Source organism: Meriones unguiculatus, chromosome 20 (genome assembly GCF_030254825.1).
Source record: "Meriones unguiculatus strain TT.TT164.6M chromosome 20, Bangor_MerUng_6.1, whole genome shotgun sequence".
Classification (NCBI taxonomy): Eukaryota; Metazoa; Chordata; class Mammalia; order Rodentia; family Muridae; genus Meriones; species Meriones unguiculatus.
The window spans coordinates 49,741,828-49,754,293 of NC_083367.1; the positions used below are offsets into that span (position 1 = coordinate 49,741,828).

General features: G+C 38.2%; 1 protein-coding gene across 3 annotated transcripts in view; it reads left to right on the plus strand.

The window, feature by feature from the left end:
* The window catches only part of Hace1 (HECT domain and ankyrin repeat containing E3 ubiquitin protein ligase 1), a 111,266-nt gene that overhangs the window by 39,423 nt on the left and 59,377 nt on the right, over positions 1 to 12,466 (plus strand). For 2 of the 3 annotated variants that reach the window (XM_021648449.2, XM_021648450.2), the window contains 2 exons: positions 3,249 to 3,331; positions 12,292 to 12,388. In XM_021648449.2, coding sequence (XP_021504124.1) covers positions 3,249 to 3,331; positions 12,292 to 12,388 — 180 coding nt within the window. The remainder of the gene's footprint in view (positions 1 to 3,248; positions 3,332 to 12,291; positions 12,389 to 12,466) is intronic. The other variant, XM_021648451.2, reaches the window with a different exon arrangement.

Here is a 12,466-nt window from a genome sequence, read left to right on the forward strand (position 1 = left end):
TTAGGTCCGTTGGAGGAGTAGCAAATCTTCTTAGTCACTGAACCATTTTTCAAATCCATACTGAGGATTTTAATTGGGATAATTTTCTTAAAACTGGGAAAAAAATACCTACCTGGATGGAAAAGAAAATACTACAATAATCAGTTACCAGTACCTTAATCAGGTGTGTTTTGTTAATATTTTTTAGTACATGCAAGGATATGTATATAAGAAAGGAGCAAATTTTTAATATTTGTAGGATATATGAAGACGGGAACATTGACATTTCATGTTGTAGGTCATGAAAATAATAAAGGAATATGTTAGTCTATGGTTAAATTAATTTTATCCTGAAAACTCTACAGTATAAATGAAAATACAGAAGCACTGTAAAATGTGTGTATATAGTTTTAACAATGGTACTATTTAAAAACCAAACAAGCCACTGTTTAGGCACTTAGTTAAGTACTTTATAGATACTGGTAAGGATCAGTGCATCAGTGTGTTCTTATTTAACCTTTGTTATTGAGGTAAAACATCCTGACAGAAAGCAGCTGAAGGGAGCAAGTGCAGTTGAGCTTCCAAGTGCAGTTTATACTGATCACTAAAGGGAGGTCATAGCAGCCGGTGCTGGAGGAACCTGCTCACTCTGTATCCACAGGTGGGAGCAGAGGGGAGTAAGTGCACAGTACAACCTGCTGGTTGTTACTCAGCCCAGGGCCTGGGCCCGGGAGTCGGTGCTGGGAATGTCGAGGGGGCATCTTCCTGCATCAGTTAGCACTATGACAGTCCATCCAGACATTTGCGCAGACCAGCCTGATAGAGACAGTTGAGACTCTCTTCCCCAGTGCGTCTAAGTTATGGCAAGTTGACGTTTAAAAGTAAATAGAATATTCCGCAAGTAATGTAGTTTATAATGATACAACTGTGGAGAAATATGAAACTTCTACTTTATGGAAAAGAGGAAATTATTTTGATTATAGGTTTAGGCTTTTAATCTGTTTATTGTGTGATGGAATTTGGAATTCAGTATGCTTATCAGCAGTGTTTGGGTGCATGTTAAGGTTATTCATATTATACCATCATGTAGTTTTAACTATTTTATCTGTATAAATATATAGATCTATAGCTAGATACCTAGTGTCTTTTCATACTTTAGTTTTTGTCTGTTAGGTTTGTGGTACACATGAACCTCTTCTTTCTGTGTGGGCGCTTTGGCTGCATTTATGTTTATACACCATGTATAAGCGTGCTGCACTAAGAGGGAGGGCATCAGCTCCTCTGGGACTGGACTTAATGATGGTTATGACCTGCCATGTAGGTACTGGGAATAGAACCAGGATCCTCAGAAAAGCAGCCAGTGCTCTTTACCACCGAGCCCTGTCTCTAGCCCCTGAACATGTATTTTCAGTGTACTTGCTTTCCTCACTCCTGAGTCTTCTGGATGTTTAAGTTCATTGTCTATAAATTCTGTAATAGCAATGGACAGTAACTACTTTACATCTCATTCCTGCTTTGAGATCAGATCCAGCAGAAATCCAGTTGGGGCAGAAATTTGAAAGGTGAAGCCATGATCAAAATGCCCACATAAGCCTTTTCTTGAGAAACAGGGACAAATATGCATAGTTATGCATATTCACCATGCTCCTGTGGAGGGTAGTTTTTAACTGCTTTGCATCTTAATTCTATGACACCGAGTGTCCTTTCATTGAGCTTGAAGCTCATTAGTTTAGCGGAGCTGGTTGGCCAGTGAGCTCCAGGGATCCACTCATTTCATCATTGGGTTACTTCATACATGGGTTACAGGCACGTGTTGCCATGCCCTGCTTTAATGTGAGCACTTGGGATTTGAACTCATGTCTCCTTGCTGTCACAGCAAGTACTTCTACCCATCTAGCCATCTCCCCAGTCCTGTTTGTCTAAATTTAAGGAAGTTGTATAGGAGATACCATAATTTTCTATAATCTTTGGTTTTTCCTGCTGGGGATTGAACCTAGGGCCTTATATATACTAAGCACACACCGAAAGCAAAAGAAAACAACCCCAACCCAAAGGGTATTCTTCCCTTGAGCCCCTATTATCAGGCATTGTTTCTAATTTTCCCTTAATCTATATTCGCCTGATTTCCAGAAAAGACAAAAGAAAGAAAAGAAAAAGAAAAAAAAAAGCTGTAAATGAGCTACACTGTTTGGATTTTATAATTCATGTAGAGATAGCAAATTTAGTTAGCAATATATGACTATTTTAAAGTCTTTTATCAAAATCTTTTAATAAAACATGATAGTACGTAAAGCCCTCCTTCTTTCAAACCAAGATCATCTTTTCTCCCCTGTACAGTGTATCCTCCTCCCTTCCTTTTTCCCTTTCTTCCTCCATCTGTCTGTCTTTTTGAGACAAGGCTTTACTATATAGTTAAGGCTGACCGCCAACTTGCGTTGTAGCCCAGGCTGGCCTTACACTTGCGATACTCCTGTGGGATACTCCCTTGTTAGCCTCCTGAGAGTTGAGGTTATTGGCATATACCACCCTGTGCAGTTACTTTTCTAATTTTTCTACATTGCTTCTTTTATTTTCTATGTTTTTGGGTTTTGTTGTGATTGGATATTTGTCTTTGTAAAGGTTGGCTTTAGTCGTGTTTTAAATATTATCTGTCCATTCGTATTTAGTAGTGAGACACTAAGGGGCACTGATTGGGGACATTGTGTGATAAATTCATCACTGCTGGGCTTAGCTGTACACCGAGGTTCCTAGTGGCTCTGTCCATATTTTGGACTTGATTTTTTTTTTTTTTTTTTTTTTTTTTTGGTTAGGGGTTTGGGAGTTCTGTCCTGCACATGATGGACTGTTTTTCTATATTCTTGATCCTTGCTTACTAGCTAATCAATAGCATCCTCTCTTCCCTAGTCATGAAACGCAAACTATCTCCTGGCACTGTCAAATGCTCCCTGTGGAGAGTGTGTGCTTGGACTCGTTCTTCTTTCTCTGTGGGTTGTGCACTGTGATCTTGTTGTTGACATAGGACTAGGCTTTAGAGTACCAGTATTCTTAGGTAATCCAGAAGTAATCCTAAAAAAATTCATTTCCAAAGCTATTTTCTTTTTAATACCTTTATATGCTTTCTTCATTTCTTTCTTTCTTTTCTTTTTTTTCCAGGAGAAACTCAAATGAGGGTCATAGGAGTAAAGAATTCTTCTTATGTGGATTAAAGTTCTAGTAACTGTGTCTTTTGTTTGATTTCTCTGACTTTATTGTTCTAACTTTTTCCCCAGACAGTGCAGTGCTTGCTAGACAGTGGTGCTGATATCAACAGGCCTAATGTATCAGGAGCCACGCCACTGTACTTTGCTTGCAGGTATGAAACTTCATATTTTCACATATGCTTCCATTAAAGAGTGCTATGTTTCAACTGTATTTTTACACATAAATAGGTGTGTATGTTTTTAAAACTCATTTCATTTAGCATGGTAAATACAATTCTGTTAATTTCAGGAAAGAAAGCATTTTCTATTACTATTACTGTTATTTTGAGATAAGATCTTACTGTGTAGCCCTGGATTGCTGAAAATGCACAATGTAGCTCATGGCTACCTTTAGACTTTAGGTCCTCCTCCCTCAGCCTCCTAAATGCCGGAAATATAAGTGTGAACCATTATGCTTAGCATTTCATTTCATTGCCAGAGGATTTTTTTTTTAAATTTTATAGGTGGAGCTGTTTTTATGTACTTAACGACTTCAATTTTAGGACAAAGCAGTAATCCAGTGAATTTCATAGTTTATTAAGTACCTAGGTCTGCTCCTTTGGGATAAACTGCCGACTGCGCCTTGGTTTGGAGCCAAGTCTTTTCTCTCTTTTTATGTATAACTTTTTAAAAAGTGTTGAATCATTATTCTAAGTTATGTGTAATATATTCTGCTTTTGTACACCTGTCTTGGTTATTTTTCTTGACCTGTTCTTTTGTTTTATGTCTCGTATAAGCAGCAGGTACTTGGCTTACTCACTAAGCAGGTATCTCGCTTACTTGGCTTACTCACTTATCCCATTTGCATATAAGAATTAGTAAACAGTATCAGCAAGGGCTGGGCTGTAGTAGAGGACTCGTCTAAGCACCTCTGAGGCCCTTCTTGCCTCCCCAACCCCAGGGGAGTGAAAAAGCCAACCCCAGCATCTACCACACAGAACAAACCGTGAGGCATAGTATACTGATTACATACACCCTTGTACCGATACACATAAACCTGTATATGTTTGTAATGTGTCACGCGGAGGTAGTTTGCGGTTAGGAGTAGTGCAGAAACCTACTGTAATATTTGCTTTTAGTCCTGTAGATTTCCCTTGGTATCCTTGGGTGTTGGTTCTAAAACAGCTTTACACCCCTGATGGACATCCACATGTAATATAAAGTCCCTGATGTATAATGCCAAAGTATTTATATGTATTTTTAAACATCTTCCTGTATAGTTTAGTTATCTCTGTTTTGTTTGCATCTATTATAAATGCTATGTATTTAGTTGTTGTGCCATATTGAGTAATGATCAGAGAAAAAGTATATACAGGTACAACCGTTGTATGCCTGACAGTAGTACTGTTAGTCCGTTCATATGGAACCCATAGGTGTGGATGGTGATTATATGTCATTCTAATCATTCATTTACATTTTTATAAAGAATCTAGAAACTTTAGCTATTCTTTCATATCATTTAAAATCATTTATCTTTATTTTATGTGGATGGGATGTATGTATGTGCACCGTGTGTGTACCTGGTTCCTGTGGAGCCCAGAGGAGGGGGTGTCTGATCTCCTGAAACTGGAGTCACAGACAGTTGTTAGCTGCCCTATGGATGCTATGGATTGAACTTGTGTCCTTTGCAAGAGCAGCTGATACTTATGTACTGGGCAATCTCTTCAGCCTTTTATATTTTACTAGAGGTTTATTTTGAACAGAAAAATGTGTCTTTTTCCTGTTTTGTTTCTCATTGATGTCTCTGATAGTTCCTTGATTAGACCAATTCAGATAATCTATTAATTAAGAAAAGTTTCAATTTTAATTATGTGTATATATGTTTTTTGGGGTTATGTGCACATAGTTATAGATGCCTATGGATTCCAGAAGAGGGTGTCAGATGCCCTGGAGCTGGAGTTAGAGGTGACTTGTCACTGACTGGAAACTGAATTCGGGTCCTCTGCAAGAGCAGAACATACTTTCAGCTAGTGAGCTTTCTCTCCAACTCTCTTTCTCCAAACCCTTTATTTGAGGCAGTTTACAAAACACTGTAGTTTTATATATATATATATATAATGTATTATTTTTAAAAATTATGATCACTTCATTCTATCCCCTCCCATGCAATCCCACTTGTCCTCTCAAAATTCATAGCCTCTTTTTCTTTAATTGTTGTTATACACACACACACACATGCACACACACACGCACACATACTCCTAAGCATGTAAATATAACCTGTATGTATTTGATATTTTTAATTTAAATTATGTGAGTTGTAAAACTTAGTTAAACTGTTATATTCAAGGGGCTTTTGCATGCAAGAGTTTTTTATTTTTATTCTTGTAGTTCTTATCTGGGTTCAATTTTTTTTAAATTTAATTTTATTTAATTAATTATACTTTATTCACTTTGTATCCCCCCATAAGCCCTTCCCTCCTCCCCTCCCAGTCGCACCCTCCCTCCCCCTTGTTCATGCATGCCCGTCCCCAAGTCCACTGATGGGGGAGGTCCTCCTTTCCTTCCTTCTGATCTTAGTCTATCAGATCTCATCAGCAGTGGCTGCATTGTCATCTTCTGTGGCCAGGTAAGGCTGCTCCCCCCTCAGGAGGAGGTGATCAAAGAGCAGCCCAACCAGATTATGTCAGAGGCAGTCCCACTTCTCATTACTGTGTAACCCACTTGGACACTAAACTGCCATGGGCAACATCTGTGCAGGGGTCTAGATTATTTCCATGCATGGCCAGGGCTTGCTGTTTAGAAATATAAATCTGACCAATTTCAGAAGATCTTTTCTCAACTTTTCTATTAAAGTGTCATAGTATGGCCTGTAGAGCATTTTGTATCCACTTATTTACTATCTCCTTGTTTATCTACCTATTTCGTAGTTTGTAGTCTGTCTCAACTTCAGTGAAAGCAAAAAGTGTATTTTTACTGCTTTCTATCTGGTGTTTGTACAGTATTTTATGTTTAGTGGGTTCTTGTGAGTGTATCACTATAGTTACATACAAAACGATGACATTTAAATAATTAATACAATATTATATTCTTATGCAGAACTGAAATATTCCTATAGGTATTCTGAATACAAGAATATGGTTAAAAGTTTATTTTAAAAGTATTTATTTTTGTACCATATTCATATCATACAAACAGCAAAACAAATTATTAGCATGAGGGATGGAGAGACAGCTTAGTGCCTGAGAGTGTATCTGAGCTTAGTTCCTAGCATACTCATGTCTGGTGCCATGCTTAACTCCTCCTTAATTTTTATTTTAAAGACAGGGTGGTGTTCTAGTCCAGGCTAGCTTAGGATTCACTACGTGGTCAAGGCTGGCCTAGAACTCATGACAGACATTTCTTCTCACCTAAATGCTCTTCATTATGGGCACAAACCACCAAGCTGGCCATTAAGTTTTTATTTAGTAAGCATTGGATCTTTCTGAAAAAGATACCAAGAAGTGAAATGAAAAAAATAAATTTGTCATTGTAGGAGAAAGCTATCTGAGGCACTGTTCATTTGAAGGTCCTCTTTTTGTGTTAAACTGTCTTAATTTGTGTAAGGTGGCTCCTGGGTGTATGTGCATGAGCTACTGCATGCACATGGGATCAGAGGAGAAGGTTAAGTGTTTAGTAAGCCCCAGTCCCCTCCAGTCTCCTCCTGTCTCTGTTCTTCCACAATGTTGGGGTCACAGGTGTGTGTGCTTGGCTCTTTACATAGGTGCTGGCGATTTCAGATCAATTCCTCATGCTCGCCCAGTACAAACTTTTAACTCACTGAGCCATCTCTGCAGCCTTGAAGGCATGATTTTAACTGTACTGTTGTTTCTAGATTCTCATGTATTTTTTCTATTTACAGGTAACTGTAATTAGGAAAAGTAAGATAAGTTGGAACATATATAGGTAAGTTAGTAAGTCAGTGGAGTTTTCAGAGGCCTCTGTAGTGTTAAAAAGGGTTACACTTCAGAACATAGAGTGTAACTCCTGATGAGCAATTCTTTCAGTTAGAGACTCAGAATCACAAAAGCACATAAAGTAACCTTAAATTTACACTCACAAACCTGTGGAGTAGTACAATATTCTTTCTGTTCATAACCAATTAAAAAAGTTACTACTGTAGTTCCCATTATAAGCCCAGGTGGAAGTTCTTAGGCATTTAAGGCTGAGAGAGCCCAAAGTTAGAATGCTGAAAAAGTTGGATAAATTGTTCTATTTTCATAAACTACATCTGGTGTCCTTGGAGAGAGTACTGTTAGAGTCAGTATAAAATTTGGTCTTTCTAGGGAGAGGGAGAGTCAGTTTTCTTGAGGCAAGTGTTCCGTGGTGGGTTGATTACACTCCACTGGGTGACACACTCCTAGAGTATATGGGAGGCACAAATTGGACTCAAAGAGGTTATTGGAAAAAAAAAAAAAAGGACATGGAATTGCAGGGTAGTCTGTAAGGATGGAGGAGGAGGAGTGGGAGGATAAGTATGAAATTATCAATAATTAATAAAGTATTATAGATCTTAAACTAGCCTTAAATTTTATAAAGAATAATTATTTGGTAAATTTCTGCAGTTATTTAGACTAAAGATTCTTTGTGCCCCCAAATCATGCTAAAATATAATGAACTTCAAAATATCAGCCTGTGAGAGGTAACCCAGAATACACTGCAATGTTTGCCATTGAGTGTAATTGTATTCCATTTGTATCTTAGCTACAAGGCATAGCATATCATCCTGAGGGTTTCTGTTTCCTTTAGTGGATATAATCATAAAGCTGAGCGAATATAGTTATAAAGCTGGCTATTAAAAACAGTTGGCAATTAAAAAAAATTTTTAGCCGGGAGTGGTAGTGCTGGTTTTTAGTTTCAGCACACAGGAGGCTGAGACAGGCAGATCTCTGTAAGTTCAAAGCGGTCCTGATCTGCAAAGCAAGTTCCAGGCCATCCAAGGTTACATAGTGAGACCTTGTCTCAAAAATCAAATCAAGAAAAGTATTCTTTCTGCAACTCTTTACAGGCTGTCATTGGATAGTTGTAAACTGTTACAGCTTTACACATATGTCACTTGAAGTACTAATTTTATATGTTACAAGCAATTGCTTCTTATTTTTAATCCATTTTTGAAATGAAATGTCACTTCATCCGAAGTGTGATTTTCATGTAGTTTTAGAAATCCAGCTTTCTCAAAATATTGTAGTGGCATTTCTTTTTCTTCATGTGAATTATTCTTTTTGTTTGTATTTTGAGACACAGTTTCTCTGTGTTGTCTTGGCTGTCCTGCACTTACTCTGTGCATACCAGTTTGGCCTCAAACACAGAGCTCTGCCTGCCTCTGTCTCTAGTGCTATGATTACAGGCGTGTGACACATTGCTTGGCTGAATTATTCTTTCTTTTTTTGAAGAGTTATTTTTATAACTTTCTTTACAAAAAGATTTAAAATTTTTTATGTATGTATTTTGCCTGCTTGTATGTCTTTGTATCATGTGAGTGCCCTGTACCCAAAGTGTTCAGAAGAGGGTGTTAGCTATGCGCTACTGTGTGTGTGCTGGGGACTGAACACTGGTCTTCTTCTGCAAGAGTAACAAATGCTCTTAACTGCTGAGCCATCTCTCCAGCCCCAAGATTTATTTTAATTTAAATTTTAAGTATATGTATGTGTCTGTGTATAAGCATGTGTACCTAAGTGCTAGCGCCCACAGGTGACACTGGATCCTCCTGGCACTGGAGTTACAGGCTTTTATGAACACTTGACATGTGTGTGATAGGAAGTGAGCTCAGATACACTCCTAGGCACTAAACTGCTTCTTCAACCCTCATGCTAATAATTCATTTTGCTGTTTGTATGACAAAAATTTTTATATGGAGGCTTAAAAAAAACACCTGTGTATCTACTGTTTAATTGTTGATCTTGAACAACTACATTTACTTTTTCTTTTTCTTTTTATTAATTATAGTTTATTCACTTTGTATCCCCCTGTAGCTCCCTCCCTGTTCCTCTCCCACTCCTCCCCTTCTTCCTCCTTCTCCACCCATGTCCCTCCCCAAGTCCACTGGTAGGAGAGGTCCTCCTCGACTTCCTACTGATCCTAGTTTATCAGGTCTCATCAGGAGTGTCTGCATTGTCTTCCTCTGTGGCCACATTTACTCTTGAAACAATGACTGAACCTTTTAAAAAGAAACTTTAGACAGACAGTACTAAACCCAGTTGATTTGCACAAACACTGTATAAACTAGGTAGTAGTCAGAACCAGCAGTGACTCAGAGAGCTCTGTGCTAGCAGTGTCTAAACAGTAAGCTCTGAGGCAAAGTGGATAATGACCTCATTGACTGCAGCCACAGTGTAGGCTTATTTGGGCATGATTTGATGGATTGGCTGCCTGTGGTTGCCTGAAACTTAATCTGTGAACGTGGGGATAAAACACTCAGTTTGTCCTACTCACCGTACAGATCACTTCTGTCATTCTGAGTGTGAGGCGTTTCCTCCCCACCAGGGAGCCAGCAGTTGATGATGCAGTGGCCAGCAGTTGAATATTTTCTACGTCAGTTCTTACACCATTTGCTGGTGATAGTGCCTGATCCCACAGGTTGTGGTCTCAGTCCTGACAGAATACTCTGCATCTTAGGTACTTGGTGCAGGTCTCATCCTGGGTGGTTTCTGACCTGGCTGCCAGCGGGCTTCCTAGATTTCTCTGCTTGGGTTTGAACAATTTTCTAGAGTGATTCATAGATCTCAGGGAAATACTGTGCTTCTGTTTATTAGATTATGAAGGATAGTGCAAGGGATATAAGTAAGTACAGATCTATAGGGCAGGGTCCAGAAGGTTCCCAAGCGTAGGAGCTTCTTCTTCTTTCTTCTTTCTTCCTTCTTCTTTTCTTCTTCCTTCTTCTTTTAAGATAGTGCACTGAGATATACCATCCTCTGGGCATGCAGATGACTTCATAGTTACCTTCCTGCGAGGAAGTTCTCCAGCCCTGATTTTTTTTTTTTTAATGGAAACTTATTGTGTTGGCATGATCTACTAACAACTGTGCAGAACTGGTATTGGACCAAAAACAGTGTTGACTTAATATGTCGGAACAGAGTGGCAAACACAGCCGGGTGTTTTCTGTTCAGGCTCTTGATAGCCTTGTCAGCAGCATTCCTTTCTCTTAGGCACAAGGTAGAGCACTATCTGAAAAGGGGATCTTGTGATGGATCCTTAGACACGATAGATCAGAAGAATGTCAAAGGAGTATATTTTTTATTTCTGTGACTCACTTACAGAAGTTTGCTTTAGGGAAACAAGGAGGTGCTTGAAGAAGGGCAGGAGAGTACTGGAGAGGTTTTGCTTCTAACATTTTAACAGAAATTGTCTTTTACTTCATTGGTCCAAAACTACTTCTAGAACCAAGGCCGAAAGGCCAAATACACTAACCATATTTTTCTAGTTATTTAAGACATAACAAGGAATTATGTAAGAGTTAGGAAGTGCACACACATATATACACACATAAACACACAAAACCTTTCACATTTGAATATTTGCTATGAACAACATTCTTATTTGCTTGTTTACTCTTAGCTTGACGTTTGTTGCATGGGGCCTCAAAGCACAGGGACAAAACATCCTTGAAGACAAACGGACTAAGATAATATTTGTCACCTGTTAGATTCTAGGAAATTGTGTTTGGTTTCTACTTATTACTTCCTTTCTTTCTTCCTTCATTCTGTAATGCTAATTATCAAGTGTATGAAATATTAAGTTGACTCTTACAGTACAATTTATAAAATGTGATGTGTACATGTTATAGCAATTACCAGCATTGGTACTATTGAACATTTCTGTTATTTAGATGTTGGCAGCGTAGGGGCTAGAGAGATGACACAGCAGTTAAGAGCACTTGTTCTTGTAGAGGATCAGTGTTCAGTTCCCGGCACTCAAACAGGGACTGACAACCACCTATAACTCAGTTCTAAAGTGTTGACATCTGAGGGCACCAGACACATCCATGATGTACATATATACACACAGGGAAAACATGATTATAAAATAAGTATATATATTTTTTAAAGTTGGCAATTTATTAGAAAGGCCGAACACACGGACATTAAGCAACTGTGAAAGAGTTATTAAAATTGGATAGTTTATATAAAAACTCTAGCTGATTGGCTCCTAGCAGAGGTGTTAATGTTCTGACATAAAGTAAGTTTACCTTGGTTACTTTTCCGTTTTATTTTGGGCATGATAAGGAGCAGTTTAGCATAGGGCAGTATGAACTAACCACTATTGTAATAGCTGTGTAATATTTTGGCTGGTATCTCCAGCTTATTAACACTGATGCCTGATGAAGACTTCTGAGCCTTCTGCTTTGTGCCTGTTATAGTAGCAGCTGTGAGACTGAGGCAGAATTGCCCTGAGTTTGGGATCAGCCTGGGCTACAGAGTGAGGCTTCTTGTTGAACATTAATAATAATGCTAACTAACTACTGTTGGTTGCAGAGGACTGATCTATTGTTTTTTTCTTGAAAAATTTGGATACTATTATTTAAACAATTACTTGCTTATTTTATGTGTGTGTGTTTTGCCTGAATGTATGTCTGTACACCATTTGTATGCTTGGTGCTGCAGAGGACAGAAGAGGGTATTGAATCACTTGGAACTTGGAACTGGAGTTACACTCAGTTGTGAGCCTCATATTGATGCCGGGAGTTGAACCCCCGTCCTCTGGAAGAGCAGCTGATGCTTTAACTGCTGAGCCATCTCTCCAGGCCCCTAGATATTATTCTTAAGTTAGTTCTGGTCAGCTGTTGTGTATAGCAAGGAAGGTAACTACTACTGTCATAAATTATAAACAGTGATACAACCTATTGTAATTGTCTGTGTGCACTAGATTCATAGCACGACACTTTGAATGCTTACTTCAAATTGGTTATAAATGATTTTTTATACAGTGCCATTTGGTTGAAATACAAGCTTGTTTTTTATTTGCTTACATTTCTTGGAAATCTGTGTGATCATTATTGCTGTGAAGTGATGTCTCCATAGAGGATAGTAGTTATCTAATTTATAGTAGAAAGTTAAATGAAATGGCTAGAGTCTTAATTTGGTTCTCTTTTATACAGTCATGGTCAGCGAGATACTGCACAGATTCTTCTTTTACGAGGAGCCAAATATTTACCAGATAAAAATGGAGTAACCCCTCTAGATTTATGTGTACAGGTATGCTTCTAATACTTAATTCTGATTCCATTTATGATAGAAATTATGAATAATAAAATCATGTTTTTCATCAATGAC